Source organism: Dipodomys ordii, unplaced genomic scaffold, assembly GCF_000151885.1.
Source record: "Dipodomys ordii isolate 6190 unplaced genomic scaffold, Dord_2.0 Scaffold84, whole genome shotgun sequence".
Classification (NCBI taxonomy): domain Eukaryota; kingdom Metazoa; phylum Chordata; class Mammalia; order Rodentia; family Heteromyidae; genus Dipodomys; species Dipodomys ordii.
This window is the reverse complement of record NW_012267300.1, coordinates 4,380,976-4,407,923: the sequence shown is the minus strand read 5'-3', so window position 1 is coordinate 4,407,923 and position 26,948 is coordinate 4,380,976. Positions and strand designations below refer to the sequence as shown.

The window sequence follows — 26,948 nt, the reverse complement described above, 5'->3', positions numbered from 1 at the left end:
AAGCCATACATCTGCGGGGTGGGAGGTCTGCATTCTATCTCCCCTCCTCAGTAGGCCTGGCTGGGACCTAGCCAGTGAATGACATCTTTGTGCGAGTGAGCCTGTGTCACAGTGCCCAAACAAGGGATTCTAGCTCCTAGGAAAATGGCCACACCTAACCTAACTAGGTCAAAATGCTCCTTAGAAGGGCTACCAATATGGGTCATGTCAGGACGTACACTCCAGTTTTAGAAAACTGAAGTCTGACTCACACTCCCTCACACAGCAACAGATTCTACCAGAGTGGAAATCAAGTCAAAGGCTGTCTAATCCCTCTCTTGATTCAGCCTTCTCCACGAAGAGTGGCTAGATGCCTGGCCCGGATCCTCCTTCTCAATAAACGCAGTGGTCCCTGGATGAGGGTGGTCCATCAATTTCTGCTCTGACAGATCCTGTTTCAAGGGAGGTCCTCTGTTTAGGTTTATCAACTTAAAAATTATTTTAAAGTAGTTGTTCAAATCCAACATGTCAATTTGTGAGTACAATGCATCTTGAGCTATGTCCCCCCTTTCATTATTCTCTCTCCCAAACCGACTCATTTTTTCCAATTTACTTGGTTCCATTTTCTCATATGCACATTAAGTATTATGACTGCATTTCCCCATCTGTCTTCTCTCTATTCTTCTGCTCCCTCTTCCTTTGACCTCAATCCCTCCTCCTTCCCCAAAAGAAAAAGACCCCATATATTCCAGCTTCCTGCTATTTGTTAGGGGAATCACACCACTAGGCTCTCCCCTGCATATACCGAATTTAGTGAATACATTTAAAAATGTGTGTGTGTACAAATGGCTTACAAACATATTTATAATTTAGATCTAATTTCCACATATGGGAGGAAACATTCAACATTTCTTTTGTCACTCTGAGCCTGACTTACTCACATAATATAAATGTTTGCAGGCTGGTATCAGCTTTACTACAAGGCCCTCCTGCCTCCTTGCCTTTGAGCCTGGAAAATACCCAATCTTCACCTCTATTCCTTCCCTGTCTTCCTTCTTGTCACTGTACTGAGAGTCCTTAGTCACCAGTCACAATTACAGTGCTCAGTAAGGTGCAGCAGGGGAACAGGGTCAGCAGAAACAAATCACTTTTCTCCACATTCTAGAAGATGGGTCCTATTATTAATTCGTTCTATGTTACTCATGAGAAACTGGGAATAGAGAAATTCAGCACTAGCCCACTATCACCAACACGGTAAATGATAGAGCTAGATTCAAAAACAAGGTGTTAACTATACCACATTGTTTCCCAGACATCTAGCAAAACTTGGCCACAGTATCAGGGGAACAACAAGTTGAGCCAAGAATCCAGGCCTTGTCAGTGCTTGTGAATCCCCCAGAGGGAGCGGTTGATGCCATGACATCCAGGTATTGTCTGTCCTACCTTAGGAAGAATGATTTCACAGCTTCCTCAGTAACCTGGTTCATGGTTTAGCCATTAACCCAAACCCCTATTTTAGCAGAATTTTATCAGCACACTGTTGATGGATCTGTTTTGTATGGAAGGGCATGAAAGATAAGTTTATTACTATGACCATTCCCAGATGTGAGAGCAGTTATACAATGATTTCTGTTATCCCTCTCTTGCACAATTCAACTTTTTACAAGCTCTTCCAAGTTCTCCTTCCCCCTCCCCCAACATTTCAATCATATAAGTTGTCATTGTTGTTGTTAGAAACGAAGCTTGGGCTGGATTTCTAGCATTTCCATCTCATCATTTCCTTGGAACACAAAGGCTGCAGAAGTGAGGGAGGGACTAGGGAAATGGTGAATATGAGTCTACTCTCTCTGCGACAGAAATCTAACTCCCAGCCTCCAGCAGACTGCCTACATTTTCAGACAGATCTGACATATTCTCCTCTAGGGTGGCATATTCTCCTCTGGGGAACTCCACACAGGCCACATAGGGCAGCAGGGCAGGGGGGTCATCATGGTAGAGAAGAAATGACACACCCCAGACAGGTCTGAGCCAAGAAAGGAAGCATCCACTGGAATTGAAGCCCCCATTAGGGCCTGAGTGAGATTTTCTCTTCCTTCTTTCCTTCCTTCCTTCCTTCGTTTGTTCCTTTGTTCATTCGTTCCTTCTTTCCTTCCTTTCTCTTTATCTCTCTCTTTCTCCCCCCCACCTCAATCTCTGTCTCCTTCTTCCTTTCCTTCCTTTTTATTTTGTGCTGATACTGAGGCTGGAATTAGGATTTTGCTGCTCTTATCTTTTTCACTCGAGTGGCACGTTACCACTTGAGCTACAGTACCACTTTTTGATGGTTAATTAAAGATAAGATTCTCACAGACTTTCCTGACTGAGCTAGCTTTGCACCATGATCTTCAGGTCTCAGCCTCATAAGTAGCTAGGATTACACCAGCACTCTCAGCTGGGATTGAATTTGGGATTTCACACTTGCTAGGCAGGTATTTTATCACATGAGCTCTTTCTGATCTGGATATTTTTGAGATAGGGGCTCACTTTTTGCCCAGGTCAGCCTGGACTGCCATCATGTTTATACTTTCTGCTATAGGTGGGATGACAGGTACACACCCCCCTGCCCAGGTTTTTCTGTTGAGATGGGGACTTAAAAACTTTTTTTTTTTTTGCCTGGGATTTCCAGGTACTCTGATCCATCCAAGTAGCTAGGACTACAGGAGTGAATGACCAACCTAGCTACTTGATACTTGGATTGGTTCTTGTTTGCCCCATGAAGGTGGGACATTCTGTTGAAGCAATCCCCCTCCTCCCAAGGAACTTATGATGATGATAGGATAATACAAGTCATCAACTGAAGTTGTTTCTGGAAACCTAAGTTCTAATCACTGGCCAGAGAAGAATAGCCTACTGACTCAAAATACAATAACAGCTGTAAATTCTATCACTTGATCAGTGGGGTCCTTCTTCTTTTCAGTGTATGGTTGCTTTACATAATGGCTTCCAATAATTTTCCACTATCTTGCCTTTCTGAAAGGCGGTTATCAGCGAGATTATGAATGGAAAGGCTCTGTGCAGAGCCCAGTCATGGGGAAAGCCCATTGTTAGAATTCAGAGGCAGCTCCGTACAGTCTGGCCACACTCAGCCACGCTCAGAGGTCAACTTCTGAGTTCAGAGCTTGCTTTGTGTATGATAAGTGATAAAGGCACAGAAGACAGGGCATCGGATACACAACAATAGGATGGAAACCACATTCTAGAAGTTTCAAGGTCACCAGGCCCCTCCCTCCCTTCCCCCCCCACCTCCCTATAGCTTAAGAGTATTTTAATAAACCTATGCGACCATTATTATGTAAAGACATAGCAATTTTCATCCTCCCTGTATGACACCTCCTGACTTTTACCAGTCAATACACATCAATGTTAACCATTATTTTGAGCCTAGTCATAACAGATTACTTTTATCTGGTTTTGAACTACAGAATCATACTATGTTTTCTATGTCTGGCCTCCTTTGTTCAGTAATATCTAATTTAGCCTTGTTGTCTTTTTTTTTTTTTTTTTTGGGTCCGGTCGTTGGGCCTGAACTCTGGGCCTGGGCGCTGTCCCTCAGCTCTTCAGCTCAAGGCTGGCGCTCTACCACTTGAGCCACAGCGCCACTTCCGGCTTTTTTCTTTTTGCTTATATGGTGCTGAGGAATTGAACCCAAGGCCTCAGGCTTGCAAGGCAAGCACTCTACCACTGAGCCACCTTCCCAGCCCTAGCCTTGTTGTCTTGTATCATATCTGAATATACCACAATTTATCCATTCTCTGGTTGATGAGACATTTAGGTTGTTTCCAAGTTAGAATTATTATGAGTAAAAATACTATGAATTTTCTTATACCAGACCTTTGCTATATAGGTGAAATCAGTTGTATTAGTGTATGGACCCACAAATAATATTCTTCAATATATACTGCAATTTTTTTTTTTGCCAGTTCTGGGCTGGGCTTGAACCTTGGGCCTGGGCATTGTCCCTGAGCTGCTTTTGTTCAAGGCTAGCTCTCTACCACCTGAGCCACAATGCCACATCCAGCTTTTTCTGAGTAGTTTATTGGAGATAAGAGTTTCACAGACTTTCATGCCCAGGCTGGCTTCAAACCACAATTCTTAGATCTCAGCCTCCTGTTTAGCTAGGATTATAGGCATGAGCCACCAGTGCTTGGCAAAACCATTTTTGAAAGTGACAATTCCAAATACAATATAAGAGAATTCTAGTGTTTCCACATCATGGACAACAGTATAGTTAGCCATTTGTATTTGTCATTCTAGTGGGCCCCAAAGTGGCACCTGATAGGTTAAACTTGCAGTTCCTTTATGATGAATCATTTCGTAAGCAGCAAGCAGCAATGGATGATGGATGCTACCATGGATTCTTTGAAGTCTTGGCCAAGAGCAGGGACATACTCTGAGACGTGATCTCATTCTTCTCTTAACCCTGATACTTGAGCCTTAAACTTCCGTATGGAAACGAAAGATGGTATCTTTCTTTCTATCTATCTATCAATCTATCTATCTAATAATCTATCTATCATCTATCTGTGGATGTACAAGCATACAAGAACTGTGGCTTGAACTCAGGACACAGGCACTGTTCCTTTATTTTTTGGCTCAAAGCTGGTGCTCTACCACTTGAGCTGCTAGGACATATCACATGGACTTTCCTGCCCAGCGTGGCTTTGCTCTGTGATCCTCAAACAGCAGCTTCCCGAGTAGCTAAGATTATAGGTGCTCAGCCTAGTCCATATTTCTTAAAATAAAATCAAGATCAGAAGGTCAGGTATGGGACATGGGAAAGAAAATAACCTCAGAATCCAAGTACAAGAAGACAGTTTGTGACTCTGCTAAGTAGCTGATGGAGATTGCCAGAAGAAGAGAGGGAATAAGAAGATGGTTTTGTTTTTCCCACTCCAGGAAATACACTGAAATAAGGTATGTTGGCAAGCCCCTCCCTCTCTCCCACTCCCTGCCAAATAGAGCTGAGACTCCTGCCCTCTGTTGGCCCACCTTGTGGGCAGTTTCCGCAAACTGCTGGGCACTGTTCTTCAAGTCTTCTGTCTTCTCTTCAGCTCGGCCTAACCTTTCCCCACGCTCATTCAAGGCCTGACTGGCCTTCTGTACTGCGCTGGTCACACTATCGGCAGCAGAATGAAGAATGCTGTTTCCTGGAAAGAGAAGAACAAGGACATCAGGAACTGGTTCAGCTAATCAAGTAACCATGGCATGGAAAAGCCTCTGGGGTCGTGGAGCAGAGTTTCTTTGTTTATTGTCAATATGTGGGCTTGAATTCTTACTTGGCTTTTCTGCTCAAGGATGGTGCTGTACCACCTGAACCACCCCCTTCACTTCCAGCTTTTTTTTTTAAACTGTAAGTGTCTCATGGATTTTTTTTTTTTTCCTAGGCTGGCTTGGAGCCCCTGAGCATAGCTTACATTTCTTTTGATTCTGTCTGACTGACATGTAGGATGAACAATCACAGCTAGACTTTAGGATTTGGAAAAAATCTGGGTGCTTCTTTCTACACTCATCCATTCTGCCAGCATTTTCACTGGTGAGGCTGGAAAAGATGGGGTATACTTGAGTTAAGACTTGGCTTGCCAAGGTAAACTGGAATTCTGAGATGTTCACACATTAGGGAAGTTCAATAAGACGTATCTGGATCTTATGTGCATCTATTTCCTTCTGACCTGAAGTTTATGTGAACAATCAAAGGAAAAATGGGGCCACAAGGATTTCCTAGATATAATTCTATGTATTTCTTTCATCCGAAAGTAAGCATCATCCACCACCAATGTATGGCTTCCAAGAATTATGACTTAGCCTCAAAGCTCGATTTACTTCTTAACCTTGGCTCAGAGGGTTGGACTCTATTATATGAAATATGGATTTTAAGCATTTTATGGCATCAAATCATTATGGAATCAGCTAGAAGAAATTTGATACTGCCTAATTCAGGAATGATGATACCAAAGGAAGTTAAAAAATATCACATCTCAAAACTATTGCATTACAGTCTTGATATTTCATTTTCCAAGACTGAGCAGTGGTGCCTAATCAACTGAGAACTGGCAACTTGCACAATGACAACCAAAGAAAGTATATATCTATTGCTAATATTGTGTGGAAGATTCTCAATCACATTTAAAGTAATAGCTTTTTGTCTTTGAAAGACTTTATGATCATTTAATTTTTTGTTCCCAGGATAGATACATCTCGCCACAAACAGCTCTTAATAGAAATGAAATTTATTCTGGGATCAGCTGCAAAGGCTTCCCATATTCTCCTCTGGGGAAGAGTCTGTGGTCTGTGGAAAAAGATCTCAGGCAATCAAAGTAGAGGAAGCACTTAGGAAACTGTTTTCCATTTTTCTTTTTTTAGGAGTGGATTTCAAGGCTTCAACCACACAGTAAGAAAAGGAGATGGGCTTAACGTTGTGTTAACAGTTGCGGCTAGCATCACATGAAGAGTGAAAGAAAACAAAGTACAAATGGGTGGGAAGTAGAGAAGCTAGAGCTTGGGAGAAATTTAGTAGAGCATGATTGAGAGGAAAGATCTGGGATTTAAGAACAAATTCAAGGGAAATCTTGGTATCTTCTTTGCTTTCACATCATACTTATAGAAGATAGCCTGTCATCACTGTCTAGCATTTGTATAAGATTTTGCCACATAAAGCACTTTCAATTGAACAAGAAGACTACTTAGAAAACTGAGATTGGCAGGTGAAGAGGTATGCACAAGATCATGTAACCAGGAAAATGACATGGCTACCACTGGACACTAGTTTTTCCATTGACTTTTCTTATTCTCCATCTTCTTTATAACTACTATGACAGAATCTTGGGCAGACTACTAAACAGATAGGTTTTGACCGCTCATTTCCCAGGGTAATGCCTGATCATTTCTGTCCTCAAAGTACTCCCACTGGATGAAGTTACTACCTATGCCATATTACCAGTTAATTGAGGTGAAGAAGGAAGAGGCTAATGGCTGGAAAAGGTGAATGGATAAGGGATGGAAGGTGTAGAGAGTGAGAAGGCACAAAGAAATCTCTTTCTCATTTTTTTCGTAGACTTACAATTTAGGATTTTAGAGGAAAACATGGTGTTGGGAGTGTGCAACTTTATAGTCATAAATTCATCAAACTGAAGGGATTTTATAATTAGCAGCCATAAAATTAAAAGGGTATATAACCAAGACTTGTCTTTTCCTACTGGAAAAGCCATCACCAATGTATGTCTTCTAAGAGCTATGAATCAGCCTTGAGTTCAGTTTATTTCCTAACTTTGGCTCAGATGATGGCTGGTCCCTAGCATGTGATGTGGGTAGCGTAAGATATAGATTCTCAGCAATACATGCATTGAGAAACTCATTACAGAACCAGTTAGAAGAAACTTGGCACTGGCTAATTCATGAATGATGATACCAAAGAAAGCAAAATTACTTCTCAAAACCATCACAGCACAATCTTGACATCCCATTTTCTAAGACTGGGCAGCAAAACTGCTCATATGATCTCCTAGTTACTCACACTTGTGTTTCTGGAATAAACTTGCTTTGTATAAGCCATAATACTTTTTTCTCATGATTTCCTTGAAATTGATGTTAGGTGACAGCATATCCACATCTGTAGGATACTGTTTAACTAGTAGTGAATATAAAAAATGAGAACCAAAGGAAACAATGGAAACAAATGCTGTCTTCACTATATAAAGGTTACAAAGCTAACGACTATAAATAAGAAATCTTCCTTAAGTTATTTTTAGGCAGAAGATTTTGAACAAATCTTAGTCAGTTGAGATTTTCTTCCTCACTTTCAATCCTATCCTCATTTTAAGCCCAGTGAAATCCTATCACCTTTGTCAGGATTCAAGTCAACTATTCATTCCTTCCTCTCAGCTCTGCAGATGCTATCTATGTCCTTAGTGCTTGATGGAGCACAAGCAAGGACAAAACTTCTGGAGAGGCCATGAATTACAGCTGCGTCACAAGCCCCTTGTATATACCATTTCACTCTGCGACCATTTCCTAAATCCTTAATCTTTCTTCTCTTTTAGCTCAGGTCTTCTGTTCACTGACTTTCTTCTCTCTTCGATCTCTTACTTAAACTATGAATTCCAGGGTTCTATGCATTACCTTCTTCAGACTCTTCCTAAGTCACCATTATCCACATCATAGCTTCATTGGCTAAGTCTTTCATCTTTCAAAAGGCTATGTTGCTGGGCTTAGATCCACGTGCATTCCTAAATGCATCAACTAAATGACCCAAAGTCATCTCAAATTCAGCATGTCCAAACTCGAACCATTATTCCTTCTTTCATGGTTGCTTACTTTTGAGGTCTTGGTTTCAGTAAACCATTCCCAAATCTGTTCAGCTCCTTAACCTAGCTGAAAGTCAAGTCTGTATTCTCTTCCTTTACCCCATACAACTGACAATTGCTTCCTCTATGGCTCTCTACACACTGTGCCATCTTTACCCTCCTCCTGGCCTGATACATATGCACAAACTTTACCTATATCTCAAATACTTGCTAGAAATTAAATTATGATTCAAAGAGCATTAATTGCTAGAAATTAAATTATGATTCAAAGAGCATGAAATGCTTCAAGGCTTTTAGTACGTGTTGAAAATTGCTCCCTGAAAGATTTATTCAACATTCAAAACTATTTACAAGATGCCTCCTGTTTGTTAGGCACTGGTATATTGACACAATTGGCAGGAGCACTTCAAGGGAGTGATTTAATTTACCTAGTCTTCAGTCTTCATCTCTTAAATGTGGGTCATGCCATCTATCTCAAACAAGTACTGTGGAGATGAAGAGGAAAAAGGCTGTACGTGCTCAATTTAAGTTTGCCTCTCCACAGTACATGTGCTCTTTAAAGAACCTTGCAAAAATGGCACAGTCCCACCCAATTCCATTGCATGTCTCCCTCCTTCCTTCCCTTATCACGGGACTAAGTGTTTTGTAACTCACAGAAGATGCTAAACATATATTCACTCAATCAAGGCATGCTAATCTTTCTCACAAGGTAGGGTCCATCATATTGTGCTGAGTTAAATCTGGAAATAAAGCAGTCTCCTGAGGCAGAGAGGATGGTAATTCTCTCTAAATAGACAGGAAGCATATTAATACCCAAATTTATTCAAGCAGTCTGAGGAGAAGTTGTCAACCACAGCAAATAAAGTCAACTGCCTTTCAAATTATAGTCTTTGGAGACCACAGCAGAGCAGTCTTGCTTCATTGAGATTGCCTTTATCAGCTCTAGTCGATGTTTACTTTTACGATATATGTATATGCATAAATATATAAATATATAAAATATGTATAATATATACAAATAAATAAAATCATGTATGTCAAGTGATTCAGAATTTACTGAGACAAACTTGAGATATTATAGCATTATGCCTACAATGAAAAGGAAATTCTTTTTAATGCATAAGAAAATGAGGAGAAAAAAGTAAAATATTGAAAACAGGAAAAAAAGAAAGAAGACAGATTTTAGAAGTATAGAATATAACCAGCAATTCACATATCAAATAAGTCCATTCAATCATTCTGGACTTCAAGTTGTATTTGGTAATAAAATATTTAAATTCTACAGCAGAGAAAGTGACCACCTAAATAGAATTTTCAGCAGGGACTTCCTTTAAGAAAATACATACACAATCTATTTGAAGTATAAACTACTCATCTTGTTTGGAAAATAAGGCAGGTGGAAAATCATGTTAAAACAAATGATTGATAAATGTATGTCCATCTGTACTCATTGATGGGCACGCTTATCCAAAAATATTTCTAAGAAACAGCATTTATAAATAGTTCTGCTCAGACTACTTCTATTCTGTGGTCAATCTAATCACTTAGGAAAAACTACACAATAAAGCCCAACTTACCAATACAGGCAATCAAATTCAAATTATGTGTCTATGAGTTTCCATTCTAATAAAATAAGCTTATTTAATAAGATAATAAGGGAAATCTATCATTCTAAACCTGTTAGTGGACTGAACACTATTTCTCACATACTATATGCCTCAAATGCTCAATAGTAATTTGCTCTTTGAGTAGAGTAAATGAGTTGTATTCTCTCTTTATCTGTGATATTAATTTTCTTAACAAAAGCATTTCCAGGGGTAGGACATAAGGTACACTTAAGTCTGGTTTTGTATTAGGAAAACTCAAATTACTTTTACTGGACTTTTAATAGTGGATCTCCCCAAGAAATGGTTTTATTCTGTGACCATTTCATTGTTCAGTCCTTTCCCACTAGAAGACATATTAGCAAAACAAAGTTATATGGAGACCTGGTTCTTTGTCAGCTCCACCTCTTTTCATTCCTAAAGCCATGGAGTTACAACTTATATATTGTGGTTCTGCTTCCTGTGGTCAAATGCTCCCTCCTACTCTCAATAGTGGTCAGTCAACTTCATGTTAGTCACTATGCTTCAAAGGAGGTTCTTTTTAGGGCTGTGACGTGAACTAAACATTTTATTAATGGATGTCCATTAAATAATAAAGATCATAGAGTTTTTTCTTTTTGTTTGTGTGTACCTCTGTGGTGTGTGTGTGTGTGTGTGTGTGTGTGTGTGTGTGTGTATGGCGTGCCAGTAGAGGAGTATGGAACTCAAGGCCTCTAGCTCTCACTTGTTTTATTTTCACTGAAGAGTGGCACTCTACCATTTGAGCCATAGCTCCACCACTTCTAGCTTTTTGTTTTTTATACTGGTGAATTAGAGATAGGAGTTTCAAAGATTTTTCTATCCAGGCTGGCTCCAAGTTGATCCTCATTTCTCAGCTTCCTTAGTAGCTGGGGTTACAGGTGTGAACCACCAATGCCTGGCTTATCTAAGATTTGTGAATACAAGATTAATAGCAATATCTAGCTCTTTTTGCTGACCAATCAATATTAAATCATACCGCTGCATTTCAATGATAAACATCTAGTAATTCTCTTTTAAGATGGGGATTCTTCAGAAGGTTAAATCTGGTTTGTAGTTTTGTAGTAATGACTAATCAGATAAGTTCTGTACAACCCTGGCTATATCAAGCCTAAAAAGGAAGAGCTGTTAACTTTCACAGGGCACACAGTGTCAGCATCAGCCAATCATAGAACGATTTCCATTTATGATGGCTCTTGTTTACTAGGTGGCAGCTATAGTGGTCAGATGTCACCTTCCTCAAAGGAAGATATTCTTACCCTTATTTTATAGGGGATTGAAAGACATGATTATCCTGTATTGACTCCAAATCTCTTAACAGCTATGTAAAGACCTCCCAAAATAGCTCTGTGGGTTTTTTTTTAATTTAATTTAATTTTATTTGTGAACATACTGTACAGAGGGGTTACAATTGCATGGGCAGGATAATGCATACATTTCTTATCTGTGGGTTTTTTTAAAGGCTACAAGAAAAACTCACTTCTATGTCAAAAATGGTTTTGTGAAGTATGATCTTGCCTGGATTTTTCTTAAAGAAGTGTGAAAAAAACTTTTTTTTCCAAATATTTTTTTATTGAGATCGACTACATAAATCTCATAATACTGTGACACAGTTACACTTAGCTAAAGTCACAAACACCTTTTAATCTTCACAAGTAGGTTTAAACTCAGAGCCTTGCTTGCTCTCTTGGCTATTACTTTCTTTCTACTACGAGAGCCATGCCTTCAGCTTAGCTTTTTGCTAGTTATATTTCTGACAGGAGTTCTTCTGCTCAGGTTGGCTTCCAACTGTGATCCTTTAGATCTCAGTCTCTTGAGTAGCCAGGATTACAGATGTAAACCATTTGTACCCAGCTATGTTTGGAAAACTTACACCAAGCTGATATAAACCATGAATTTAAAGAAGGTAGCAGTGAGAGCAGAAGTATAGAGTGAAGTTTCCCAAATATATTTTCTCACAGGACTCTTGCACAAGCATTCTTAGGAGAGGAATTCTTGTATTGGGACATGCTATAATAAACTATACTGACTCTTAAAGTAGAAAAGAAATATATCCAGGCTGTCCCCATCAATTTAGCAATAAATAGACAAGTCATGTAATTACATTAAAAAAGCCTGCATTATCGAGGCAGTGGAACAGATATAGCAAGTTGATTGGCAGTTCTAGAATTATCTTGTGTTTCAAGTTGGTGGCTAATTTCAGGGACCGTGAAGTTTGTTTGGTGCCTGGAGCTACATAACAAAGAAAAATGGACTCAGTGCTCAGGAATTCTCTGTAAGATCACAAGTTCTAGAATCTACTTGAAGAAGACCTTGGAGTTACCTACTGTTTGAGTTACTAAAGGAAGAGGAATGGACCATTCTATCAGATAAATATCTTCTTCTGGCAATGTTATGGTAATTTAGTGCAACTCTAAAGGCTCAAAAAAAAAGCTCCTATTCCCACAATCCTATAGCCAATTATAAGTTCATACTCCCCTTAATTCACTGCTCCAATGTCCCAAAGACAAGGGCCATACATGTAGGATTTTATTCATGTTTCAACAGTTAAACTCAGAATAAGCAGAAAAAATCATCAGTATCTTGGTATGCATTGAATCTTGGCTCTTATTAATATGTTCTTACAAGAGTTATGGTCAATTCAACCAATGAATTCAGGGACAAATCTTTTCATTCTGTTTTTTTTTCCCCTGGGGAATATCAGGTTATATGAAGTGAAACTTCCCAAAAGGAACTCTTGTTTTGAGGTTCAAATCCTAGAGTGGCTTTAAATTTGGGAAGACAAATTTTGTTTCCTGTCTCTTTGATAATGTATAGCGACAGACCAGCTATGAATTACATCTTTCTGCTTTTATTACAGTTCAAAAGCAGGCAGCTTTTACTCTGAGCATTATAATTTCTTTTTTTATATATCTATAGCTAACTATTGATATAGATATCAATAGCTATAGATAGAGCTATATCTAAAGATATATCTATCTAACTGTATCTATATATAATTTGAACTCCCCCTCCCACATCATGCTACTGGCTAAAAAATTCTGCTCAATGTGTGAGGTTTGCTATTTATTAGCTGGGCAACCTTGAACAAATGATTTCCCTGTTTGTGCTTCAGTTTCCTCACTGTTCATGGAATTGGTCTAGGTATTGCACAGATGAGTACCTGGAACAATGTTTGTAGCAGGCACTCAGCATTCACTATGACAACAAATAAAAGCTGTAGTTACCTGGTAAAATTTTTTCTGCTAGGCTTTCTTCTGTGGCTTGCCTTTCTTTTCCTACTTTCTTTTACTTGTCTTTCTTTTACTACTGCAAACATTACTGAACAAGTACTGCTACCTCTCAGACATCTCCGTAACTGAGTCTCCATGCAGTGATCTCATCACAGCCTCCTAAGACTGCTCCTTCAAACTCACCAGCGACTTGGCGCTGGATCACAAGCTCCCAGACTCCTCTCTTTGAAGGCTGTTCTTTCCTTTGGCTTCAATAATTATTTATTATTTCTTGGTCCCTCTAAGCACTTCTTCATTTTTTTTTTTGGTTGGTCGTGGGGCTTGAACTCTGGGCCTGAGCACTGTCCCTCAACTCTTCAGTTCAAGGCTAGCACTCTACCACTTAAGCTACAGTGCACTTCCGCACTTCTTCATTTTTATGGTTAGGAATACGAAATAAACAAGATCTGGGCTTGACTTTGGTTCTGTCAAATACAAGGCATCTTTCTCTTCCCACCTCCTTGTCCTGTGCTTCCTGAATTCACATCTACTCTGTCTCCCCTGTTACGTCTTACCTTTGACTCTAATTTCTCTATCATATCTCACATTCAACATGTTCATAGAGTCCCGGGCATTCTATCTGAGCAAGGGCACTGAGCCTTCCATTTTATTGATAGTCACTGTCTGATTAAGGTTCTGCTTGATGATCCCAGCAACCTGCATGGTTTTCCTGCAATTTCCTAGGCTTTCAGTTAATTTTCTACCCACACTGCTAACTGGATCATGTCACTTTCTTGTCCCACTTCGTTGGTTCACCCATAACCTGATCCAACCAAGTAGGAGGAGTATGAGTTCCAAGCTATGCACTTTTAAGATCCCACAGTTGCCAGGTGCTGGTGGCTCATGCCTGTAATCCTATCTACTCAGGAGACTGAGATCTGAGGGTCACAGTTCAAAGCCAGCCCAAGCAGGAAAGTCCTGTAAGATTCTTATCTCCAACTAATCACCAAAAAACTGGAAATGGTGCTGTGGCTAAAGTGGTAGACCACTAACCTCGAGCTAAAGAGATAAGGGACAGCACCCAGGCCCAGAGTTCAAGCTCCACAAATGACCGCCCCCCAAAGATCCCACAGTTTCCCCAATCTTTAGCTGATGCTTATTTCTTGTAATTATTAGAAAATCTTTAAGGTTTCACCAGTTTTCTTACCATAGATAAGGTAAGCTGTATAATACATGTTTTTGAATAACATCCATGTAAATGACATGTTTAACAAGGAATACAGTTTCTGTGTTAAGGAAGTCCTAACATCAGCAGTAGTAATTTTTTCAGCATTAATCAATCTTCACATGCAAAGTAAGCACTTGGACCTTGTAGTCTAGCAATATTTTACTCTAGGAGAAAGTACTGGATTTCAATCCTTGAAGCAACAAAAAGTAAGATAGGCCTGAAATATTATTGCCAGATAGTAAGAATACCTTCAAAGATGATAGAGAGGGACAGTGCTCAACTGAAAAAAAGGGGCCAAACTAGGCACTGGTGGCTGATGCTTGTAATCTTAGCTACCCAGGAGGCTGATAGAGGGTTGTTGAGTCCATAAGACTTTTCTTCAATAAACTACCAAAAAAGCCAGAAGTGGAGCTGTGGCTAAAAACAGTCAGGCCCTGAGTTCAAGCCCCAGAACAGGCACCAAAAAAGCCAGTTTAATAAAGTAGGTCCTACTGGGTAACTGTGATATTTAGAACACCAGTTACAATAAAAGCTATAATAATAAGATACAATTTTAGTAATTTTAAGTAAGATATATGAGAAGAGTTAATATACAATATATAAACAAATAGTGTTTAAACACAAAACAAAATGATAATGATGGGGTGCTTGCTTTATTGGTTTTAATTAGTTAAGAATCTTAAAATATTTGGTTACTTTGGTTTTCATAGTTGCCTACATACAAAGATGTATATATTTCTCCATCTGTGGGAACAGCAATAGGTATATACAGGAAACTATGAGGAAGCCAAAGAATTTCAGGGAGAGTAGGAACTGTCACAGGATTGCTGAGTATTGATATCAAAGGCAGCCACAAATCGGCAAGAGTGACAGCAACATATTCCATAGTAGTGAGTTGTTCTCTTCTTTAGAAGTTTGGTTTCTGTTGGACATTGGTGGCTTATGTCTACAATCCCCTAACTACTCAGAGGGCTAAGAGCTGAGTGATTTCAGTTTGCAACTGATCCAAGCAAAAAGGTCAGGCTGGAGATATGGTAGAGTGGTAAGAGTGTAAGCAGAGCAAGCAAGCCATGCTCAAAGATCTAAGTTCAAACCCCACTACTAGTAGGAAAGACAGGGAGAGGAGACATTTGGCTGTTTAAAATAGATCTTGTCTTATGGAGAAAAACATGTAGATAATTTTACAGTTACAATAAGATATTCCAATAAAATTAAGAAAGCATCTGTACATTTCTATTAATGTTAACATGCAAGATCTCTGTATTAATGACATAGTACACGATTAAGTAAGATGATTAAACAAAGCAAATGATGCACTGTTCTGGGAGAAATCCAGGAGGCTGAGACTACTGGCTGTCCACTTGTGAACAGAATGGGTTAAATACTGCTATTATGCAACTGGTTCGGTTGTAAAAAAGAAAACTTTTTGAGACAGCCAGGGACTTAGGTTTGAATCATCCTAAGAGAAGGTTCCAGATCCATGCCCTCTTCAGAAACAAGAGACATACCAACCTTCCTAGCTTCAGGAAATAAGGAAATGAGCTCACTGATTAACTTTAAAGATCTGTGAAGAAGCTAAGAGATAATAAAAATATAAATGAAATCTATGATGTAATGATTTTATAATAAGTTTAAATATAATACTCCATTAAGTATAAATATTTATTTTGCATGTTTTACTAGTTTAATATATCTCAAGTATTCAAAATAATCCATTCTATTACATTGTGATTGCAGCTTATATTGCTTAATGAATTAAATTTTTTAAATGATGTTTAAAAGTATAAGAAAATTTGATTTTCAAAGTCATGGTAGAGATATTTAATAATTTGAGCACGAAACAAAATGAAAATGAGAGTGCTTCCTTTTCATGTATATGTTCCTGTCTATTGAAAAATATAGTCAAGGGTTTGTGTGTGTGTGTGTGTGTGTGTGTGTTTGTGTGTGTGTATTATGGCTTTGAATTTAGAGCCTTTTAGTTGCTTGGCTAGGAATTTACCACTGAGCCATGCCTCCAGCCCTGTTCTAGTTATGATAGTGTCTTGTTTTTTGCCTGGTTTGGCCTGAACTGTAATCTACTTATTCATACTTTCTATTGTAGTTGAGATGACTTGTACACACCACCATGCCCAGATTTGTTTATTGGGATGGAGTCTCATGTATTCTTTTGTATGGGCTTGTCTGGAACTAAGGTCCTTCCTCCTGATCTAAGACCCCTGTGTAGCTAGTATTACATGTATGAACCACTCACGTTTAGCTCAACATTCTTATGTGTCCCATCTGTTTTCTTTTTTATGAAAGATTGTACACTCTGGTCACATTGGCTGGGCCAGTGGCACCTCTTACTTCTACCACCTGGTAGTTAATACACATCAGTGTCACTTTACCTGTAACCTTTCCTTGCTTGATTATCTGTTGAAATATTGTTTTGGTCGTGTATTATTGGCAATGAGTGCAACAGCAGGCTGAATATGATCACAGCCCAACAATCATGTTGTCACACATGTCATCCTCGCCTAATGCCAGACATGGACCTTCCAGCCTACAGCTAGGGCAGAGTGTACAGAGGTTAAAAACTTATACATAACGGTATATGTACACGTTGTAATTAAAAGATTAAATTATTGAAACAATAAAAATTGCCTAGGAAATTAAGTAATTAAAAAAATTTTTAAAAAAATTGCCAAGTAGCTAAAAACAGTGGTTAGCAATTTGCTGTGCTAGTATACTTAAGGGAAGAAGTACTGACTTAGGGTTGGACAGGGAAGATCTTTCCCCATTCCTTTTTTTTTTTGTGCCAGCATTAGGGCTTGAACTCAGTGCCTCATGATCTTGCTTAGCTTTCTTGTTCAAGGATTGTGCTCTACCACTTGAGCCACACTCCCACTGATAGCTTTATGGAGATAAATGTCTCTTGGACTTTTCTAGCTAGGCTGGATTCTAACTGTAATCCTTGAATTTCAGTCTCCTGAGTAGGATTACAGGGATGAGCTACTAGCAGTTGGCAATAGGCCCTTTCTGAAGTTATGTGTAAGCTATGATGTGGAAAAGACAAGTTGGAGCAAAGTCTGCATGTTAAGTATTGAGAAGGAAAAATATCTTCACGGTCTAGGAACTGGACAAAGACTAGGGTGGCTATAGCAGGGAGATGGTGGCTTGAGAAGAAACAAGAAAGATAAACAGAGCCAGGTTCTACAGAGGCTCATAGATAGATCTTAAAATGCAATTGGAAGCTGGGCACCGGTAGTTCATGCCTGTAATCCTAGCTACTCAGGAGGCTGAGATCTGAGAATCGTGGTTCAAAGCCAGTCTGGGCAGGAAAGTCTGTGAGACTCTTATCTCCAATAAACCGGTAGAAAACCAGAAGTGGCACTGTGGCTCAAGCAGTAGAGTGCTTGCCTTGAGCTGAAGAGTACAGGAACAGTGCCCAGGCCCAGAGTTCAAGCCCCATGACCAACCAAAAAAAAAAAAAAAGCAATTGGAAGCCACTGAAGGGTTTTAAATTAAGGGTGACCTGGGTAAGATTATTTGTAAAATTATTACCCTATCTTTAGTTGGACAAAGGAGCAAAAAAGAAACAGAGAGAACAGTAGAGAAGCTTTTACAAATAAGGGATAATGGTAATCTATACTTGGGTGATTTCTGTGCAGATGATATAAGTGGAAAGATTTAAGATGTAGATTGATGGACTGAGTTTGGAAATGAGGGAAAATCAAGAATACTGAGCAAATCCTAAGGTTCTGGTTTAAGAAAATGAATAGATAGAGGTTCAATTTATAAGATAAAAAAGCTGTCAGAAAAAGAAATTTCCTTGGAGGGTAAACAGATATGAGCATCAAGTATTGAATTCTTTGTCATGCTATCCCTAGGTTGGCTATGAGATATCCAAGGGAAGTCAGTGAAGCAAATATTCCTCTATGAAGTTGCATACAGAATTCCAAGGTAGAGACAAAATTTATATATTATCAGAATAGGATGAGAATGACTAGCTGAACTAGGGATCAGAACCCAAAGAAAACAGGGAACAGGTTCTAAAACTATACCTTTATGAACTTAAAACATTCAGAATAAGATAAAGGTGAAAGTACTTGGTAAGTGAGCAGGGAAGAAAGAGATAGAAAACCACTATGAATTGGTCACATGTTAGAACAAAGAGGCTGCTACAAGAGTACATGACAATCTAAGCTACAGAGGAGGCTGAGATCTGAGGATCACAGTTTGAGGCCACCTAGAGCTGGAATGCCTATGAAACTCATCTCCAATTGACCACCAAAAGGGCAGAAGTGAAGGTGTGGAGGTGTAGAGTGCCAGTCTTTGAAGTAAAAGCCTAGGGACATCTCCCAGGCTCTGAGTTCAAGCCCTAATACTGGAAAAAGTAAAAAAGACTGCATTTTACCACAAAAGATATGGGGACAAATGGATACCCTCTGCAAACAAAATGAAGATGGTCTTCTACATTTCATACAAATTTAACTCAAAATAGATGTATGGCAAGAAAGCAGAGAAGCCACATTTTGAGAGGCTGAATCTTGGAGTCTTCATTAAAAGGCTGGTGACTGCATGGTAGACCCCTGTCTCCAAGACCAGCAGCCAGTAAATACAGTTAGCACTGTTAGGAAAGTGTGCCACGATGGCCAAGGACAAAAGAAAGAACAAAACAATACCAACAAATCATTTCAGCTCCAATAGAGAGCTAAGTGGGATACCATGGTGATTGGAGAAGAGCCAAGGGACAGGAGACAGGAAACAGAGCACAGACACACAGCATGGCATAATGGCACTTGTGCAGGCCTGGTCCTAATGAGGGTCAGGACAGGGGGCAGGGTCACAGAAAACTGGAGTCCCAGGAACTGGATTGACAGGTTTAGTAACCTTTCATTCAAATCCCCACCAGGGATTTGGGCATGCCCATCACCTAGGAGGTGGGACTACACTTTTCCCCACCTTGAAGACAAGACGCCACACCCACACCCTACCATCTACCATGTGGCCAAGATGGCATCAGCCAGACCCGATCTCCTGACTTCAAGATCATGAACTTTTTAGAGCTAAAGTAGAAAACTCTTGGAAGAAAGCATTAGCATAAATCTGTACATCTTAATTTAGAGCATGTAATAAGTAACAAGAGACAAAAGCAGACACACTGGACTTCATCAAAATTTAACAAGAGGGTGTGTTCCCTCTTCCATATATCCTTCACTCTTCTTCCACGCATATATTACTACACTTACTGTATTATATCAAAATTGTCAGCTTAAGTGTATGCTTAGTCAATTCGGCTGAATTTCTTGTTCCCTTGACAGATCTCATCCTTGTTTTTATACTTGGTTCACAACAGAGTACCGGGACCATGCATCCCATGAAGGATGTGGCTGCTTCTAGTGCATGAAAATAAAATTCCAAAATTAGGAGACAATATAGTAGGTAGAAAATATTAGGAGTACTTACTAAAGAGAAATTGTAAATCAAGGCTAGTTTATTAACATGGAATGAGGAAACCAAACAGCCCTGGATCAAGACAGTCAAAGATTAAGATGTTTGAGCATTTAGAAATTTTTATTCTTAATGAAGCGAGAGACTGAATATCCTTTATAATAAACAAAATAAATTTTTCATGCTCTTTGATGTAAGAGAATATTTATGCCCTAGCTAATCAGGACGCTTAGATCTTAGAGTCATGGTTCAAAGGCAGCAGGGGCAGGAAAGGTCATGAGACTCTTAACTCCAACTAACCAACAAAAAGCCAGAAGTGGAGCTGTGTCCTAAGTGGTAGAGTGCCAGCTTTGACTAAAAAAAGCTAAGGGACTGCCCCAGCCCCAGTACCCATAGACACACACACAGACAGACACACACACACAGACACACACACATACACACACACACAGAATATGTGTATAGCATGTTGGATGTATCCAGCCCAAATAGATTCTTAGAAAAGTTTATTTCAAAATAAAACTTTCAAGTTGCTCTTGATTGGACAGTGACAAAGGAACATCAAGGTCTTGCTATAGAACAATGTGGTCAGAGGGATAAGAAAAAACATTCACTCAAAGTTGTACCCAGGCAATGGAAGAGCTGGCCCTCAAAACCTCATCTGCCCACTCAGAGCTCAGTTAAGTTTTCACTTTATTTATAGCCTTCAAACTTTTATTTTGAACAGTCTCAAAAAGAATCCATCTCAAACAAGAACAATAATGGAAGTTAAGAATTCAGCAACTGATTTTCTTAAACCAATGGGTGTTTATGCCCCCTTTAGGAGGTGTTACCCTTTTCTTTTGGAGAACACCTCCCCAATAAGCATGTACACATAACTAGTTTAAAATTTTAGGAAATAATGATACCTGCTTTTAATTTCATAATCATAAAGTCCAACAAGAAAAAATGTACACATTTCAAGGAAAAATATATTCCTTCATGGCCAGTTTATGTAGTCTAAAATAATAGAAGAAATGAAGAAAACTCCAGTTTCTAAATTTTTTTCTATCTAACAGCTTAGTCCTTAAATTAGCAATCTGGTTAGCAATGAAACTATACATGAGCAATCTGTTAATTTGAAGAGAAAAAATGAGACAATGAACTTCTACAGGAAAATAAGACTGATGCCGAATTTCAGGTGAAATTTACTGAGTATAACAAGAGAATTTTCTATAGAGATCGAAGTCATTTTACTACAGTATTGGGACATTACTGCTTTATTATTATTATTTAGAAAACACTATTGAGAGTGAGTCATTCTTTAGCTTTGTCCTACTTTCTTTGTGTACTGGCAACTGAAAATTGCAAAGTTTGGATCAATTATGCTTGAGACATTGTCACCAAAGGCAACAGAATTCAGCACAGAGGTCCTGGGACTGCAACTTCTTTTTACTCTTATCCATGATGCCACCAGATCAATGTGAGAGAATCACATAGTTTTCACTTTGGTGAGTATCAGTTAACATCTTACCTACTAGACAGACTGGGAATATGATGATGAGTAAGTAGACATTCTAACAATTGTTTAGTCCAATTTCTGACCAGGGTGATAGTTGTATGCAGCATTTTAACCATATCTCTTATCAGACATCTGAAATTGCTATGTAATCCTTTATGTATTTCATAATTGTTCATTAGTAATTTTGTGGTCTTAATGTGGTTTTCCTATTTCCTCAGGAGGATGCGCTGAAAATCCCTGCCAACTGGTCATTCAAATCCATTACAATGATCATCAATGGAATAAAATTACTACCAATTAACACAGAGAAGTGAATATATACTACTTTAAAACATTAACATTTTCAATTCATATTTGCAAGTTACAAAGAGAAAGCAAGAATGTCCAACCAACTATATAACACTGGAATGTATGTTATCAAAGTTACACATGTAGGCCCATTTTCATTTGTACTACTATTATTAGAAACTATGATTTGTTAAGTACCCATGATATAGCATGAATTATGTTAAATGCTTTGCATTTGTTATTCTAATAGTTACTCTTTAAGAGAGTTATTATTTCCCTCCTAAAACTGATAAAATCTAGAAACATCAAAATCATACTATTTGTGATAAAACACTGACTTGATCAAATATGGTTGAGTCCAACTCCATTATTCTCTTTTGTACTATTAGTTTCCAGAGTTTCTCAAAGGCACAACTTGTGAGGCAGGGTCTAAATGCTAAGGGTGGATTTCATTTGTCCTGGCCATCCCTATTCATCAGTTTGGTACCTGAGCCATACCTCCTTGAGGAATTGCTTCTAACTCTGTAACACTGTGGGATGGATTCTGTCAATGTCCCCAACCCACCCATGGCATTTTTGGTGGACATTTGGCCTCATGCATTCAAACTGTGAGTCTACTTATTTGCATACCTCTTCAAAGCAGGATCATAGGCCTCAGCTTTCACATTTGACATCTCCAGGCACCATGTCCATTATTTAGTGGCTGTTCAATAGATTCTTGTTGAATGAAAGGTAAACTGACAAAGAATGAAGACATTCTGGTTTTATAAAGACATCAGGAGATTAGTACTTATGCCTATATCCTACTTCTATCAGCATGTATCTTAGATTATGCTACGTGATTAGTATTCCAAAAAGCTCCCTTATTGGATATGGTAAAATAAAATTGAAGTTTGATAGCATTTTTCTACATTGTTAAGATCTTTTTTAGTCTGTCAAAGACATAATCATATACAAAATAGATAAAGTTCAGGATATCTGATGAAGATGGAAAATAATTTTCAGTGGAAACAGTACTGTTCCAAGTTATTATGAATTTGGTGGGAAAAAGATGACAAGCAAAGCAAGAGAAAGCCAGGACAGATTTTGCTTCTTCCTGTGTTTATTCTATTTAGAAAATGAAGTCAGATGTGTTTATCACGCCTCCTCTGTTTAAATATCACATTAAAAAAGGATGAAGTATGTTAAAGGAAGTAAGTTAGGCCCAGAAAGACAAAAGATGTGTGCTTCTCTCATATGCGAAAGCTAGAACTAATGTAAAACTGTGCAAGTAAACACATATGGGCTTGTATCCAAGTGTATACAGATGTATTAACGGAAGCATGGTATGTACAGGGAAGCACTCAAAAGGTGTAATTTCTTAAAAAAGTGAACTCACAGTCCAGCAAAATGAATACCAGGAAACTAGTACTTGAAAGGTGTTGGAGGAAGGTCAAAGGGAGTGGGTGGTATAATGAAAAGATGAAGAATAAGAATACAGTCATAATATTCAATGTATACTCTATGAAATTAAGAAAATTGAGGGAGCCGGGCACTGGTGGCTCACGCCTGTCATCCTAGCTACTCAGGAGACTGAGATCTGAGAATCATGGTTCAAAGCCAGTCTGGGTAGGAAAAGTCCGTGAGAATCGTATCTCCAATAAACCACTAGAAAACCGGAAGTGGCGCTGTGGCTCAAGCGGTAGAGCGCTCGCCTTGAGCTGAAGAGCACAAGGACAGTGCCCAAACCCAGAGTTCAAGCCCCATGACCGACAAAAAAAAAAGAAAAAAGAAAATTGAGGAAGGGATGGGTCTGGGAGGGATGGAGGAGAATGATGAAAGGGGTGACATTGATCAAGATTCATTGTACTTATAAACTGATTTGTTGAATGGTATCTTCTTTGTACTGTTCTTAAGACAATAAAAATATAATAAAAAAAGAAGCAATTTCAGAAACATGTGAGTAGACTCTAAAACCAGGAGAAGACACAGAGGAGTGATGAGAAAAATTACAAAGAGTTGTCTTAGTTCAAGAGACCTATAAGAACAAACTTAAAAAACCCCAAACAAACATATCTAATAATTATTTTCTGCGACAATAAAGGTGTAATAGACGTAGCATTAAAAATCAACTATGATGCCAATACGTAAAATAGGCTTACCTTGTATATATATATATATATATATATATATATGTATGTATATATATATATGTATCTGTTACATTAAATATAACTTTATTTGGGAAAAAAAGGATTAAAGCAATGAATTGAGAAGAATGATCTTGTATCATGCTCCATTCCTGGCCAACAAAGGTTAGAATGCTAACAGCATCATGTCTAAATGAGAAGCATTTTGTCTGATTAAAAATATTTTTGGCCAGGTACTAGTGGGTCATGCCTATAATCTTAGCTACTCAGAAGAATGAGATCTGAGAATTGTGGTTTTTTAAGCTGGCCCAAGCAGGAAAGTCAGTGAGACTTTTATTTCCAATTAACCGCCAAGAAGACTGAAGTGGATCTGTGACTAAAGTGGTAGAGTGCTAATCTTGCACAAAAAAAGCACCGAGCCAGCACCGAGGTTCTAAGTTCAAGCCTCATCTCACACACACACACACACACACACACACACACACACACACACACACACACACATCAAACTAAAAGTTTCATATTTTATGCACTGGATTTTCCAAGTGTCATTTTAAACTATAATTCTTGTGGGAAGAATCTTTATATATTGAGGAATACGTGATCCTCATGTCTTTACATATGTAACTTTGTACTTAAGTAATACAAATGTGATTGCTCTTTAAAATTTACAAGGTGAAGAGACCACAGTGTTCTGCAGAAGAAAGGATGATAAGTTTGGGATTTGGGGGAGGAAAATGAGGGGGGAGTAATCAATGATTAGACCATTGCAACTATTCTAGGAAAAGATAAAGGCATGGATTATAAAGGCAAAGATTGTAATGAAAAAGCAGCGTTTCAAGAGACTCTGAGGGAGCAGTGCTTGGTAAAGGCAACTTGTGTGCAGACATGTCATAGATTTCTTTATTATTATTATTATGATTATTATTTTATTGTGAAAATACTGTACAGAGGGGTTACAATTACATGGGCAAGATGAGTACATTTCTTATCAAGCATTGTAGCCTCCTCCTTTGTTTCCCCTTCCCATCCCTTCCCAGACTCCCCCTGCCCCTTACCCAATCCTCCCCCCCGCCCCGCCACCAAAGTTGTAAAGTTTGTTTTCGACATGACAACGTGTACTTCTCATTGCAACAGGTCCACCTGTATCCTCATTTAAACGACTTGTTTTTCCCCTTCCCCTCTACAAATTATACAGACATCAAATACAGTGAAAGCAGGGGTTATACTGTGGGGGAGGGACAAACAAAGCAACTAAGAAATAATCTTATAAATGTGTTAGAAACAAATGCATGAAAGAAAAAAACATTTAAATACATATCTTTGAAGAGTGGAGTCTTACTGTAAGATCAAGTGTGTGTTACTGGTTTTGAAATTCAGAACTTACATAAAAGTCATTTCAACAATTTCCTTTCATGACATACACAATGAGTTTGGTAGAAATAATTCTTGATGTTCACATAATCATCTTGTTTTCCCTATTCCTGAATATATCATTTTAAAGTACAGATATTAAAGGCTTCCTTTTAAGCAGTATGTAGATTGTAAGCAGAACAGTCAATGTTACTTCAGGGTTGAATTAATGAGAAGCCCTCAGGTAGCAATGGCACTATTTTATATATGACGTGAGGTGTAGAGTTGGTAAATCTATTGTGTGTGTGTGTGTGTGTGTGTGTGTGTGTGTGTGTGAGTGTGGGGCTTGAACTCAGGGACTGGGCACTATCTCTCAGCTTTTTCGCTCAAGGTTGGTGCTCTACCACTCGAGTCACATCTCCATTTCTGGTTTTTTGGTGTTTAATTGGAGATGAATTTTCCTGCCTAGGCTGGCCTTGAACAGTAATCCTCAAATCTTAGCCTCCCAAGTAGCTAGAATTATTGGCTTGTACCAGTAGCTCCTAGCAACAAATGCATCTTATCAGCATGCAAAGAATGGAATTTGACATTTAAAATACTGTTTTAGAATAAAAACAAACATAGATGTAGCTGTGGAAATGTCACAATGAAACACCCCTTGTACAACTAATGTATGATAATAAAATAGGAGACATCATTTACTTTCAAAAGCTTTATTTGCTTTAGAAAGATTTTCCTCTTTTGTTGAGAGATATCCTAAGTGCTACTGAATACCAAACCCATTTTTATAGTTTAAAAATATAAAAACCTAGAGTTTACAGATTAATATACTGATAGAAATAGCCAACTTCTGCTTTGGACTTGGAACAGTAGCTACTAGTAACTAGTAGGTGATGAAAATGTAACTGCTAGGGATTATATCCATAGCACCATTTTCTCTCTACTGTCAATGCAGATGCATTATCTGCTTCTTTCTTATTAAAAACCTAGGGTCATGGCTCAAGTGGTAGAGCAAACCAAGCAAGTGCAAGGCACTGAGTTCAAGCCCCAGTACCAGAAAAAAAAAAAAAAGATTACTTGCCAGGTACCAGTGGCTCACTCTTGTAATCTTAGCTTCTCAAAACAATTATGGTTTGAAGCCAGCCCAGGCAGAAATATCTGTGAGACTACATCTATAATTAACCAGCAAATTGTCGGGCATGGCCCAAGTGGTAGAATGCTGACTGTGAGTGAGAAAACTAAGTGAAAGTGCAAGGCCCTGAGTTCAAGCTATGGTAGTAGCAGGACATGTGCACACACTGATGAATCTATCTATGGGAAAACTTAAAGGACAAAATGGCAACAAGGTAAAAAGTACTACAACTCCCAAGTGTGATTACAACTGTAGTCACTGTGACTATTAGGGAAGAAGCAAGAGTAATCACTTTACTTCTGTGTGTGTGTGTGTGTGTGTGTGTGTGTAGTATTGGGGTTTGAAGTCAGGGCTTCACACTTGCTAGGCAAGCACTCTCCTACTTAAGCCATAGCCTCAACCCATTTTACTTACATTTTCTAGATAGAGTCTTAAGTGTTTTTTGTTTTTGTCCAGGCAGACCTAGATCATGATTTTCCTATTTATACCTCTTGCATAGCTGGGATTCAAAGATTCAGACCACCATACCTAGCTTATTTCTTGAGATGTGTCTTTGCTAACATGTTGCCTGGGCTGATCTTGAACTGTGATCATCTTGATCTCCACCTCCTGAGTAGCTGAGATTATAGGAGTGAGCCACCATTCCTGACCATCACTTCATTCTTTTTACTGCCACTTAAGAAAGCAGGAAGCGTCCAAAACGAGCTTTACAACGTCGGTGCGGGGGGGGGG

The 26,948-nt window shown here is 38.7% G+C and overlaps 1 protein-coding gene across 1 annotated transcript in view; it reads right to left on the bottom strand.

Moving 5' to 3' along the window:
* The window catches only part of Stxbp6 (syntaxin binding protein 6 (amisyn)), a 261,788-nt gene that overhangs the window by 3,670 nt on the left and 231,170 nt on the right, over positions 1-26,948 (bottom strand). Inside the window, exon 5 of the mRNA XM_013025356.1 lies at positions 5,008-5,165. Coding sequence (XP_012880810.1) covers positions 5,008-5,165 — 158 coding nt within the window. The remainder of the gene's footprint in view (positions 1-5,007; positions 5,166-26,948) is intronic.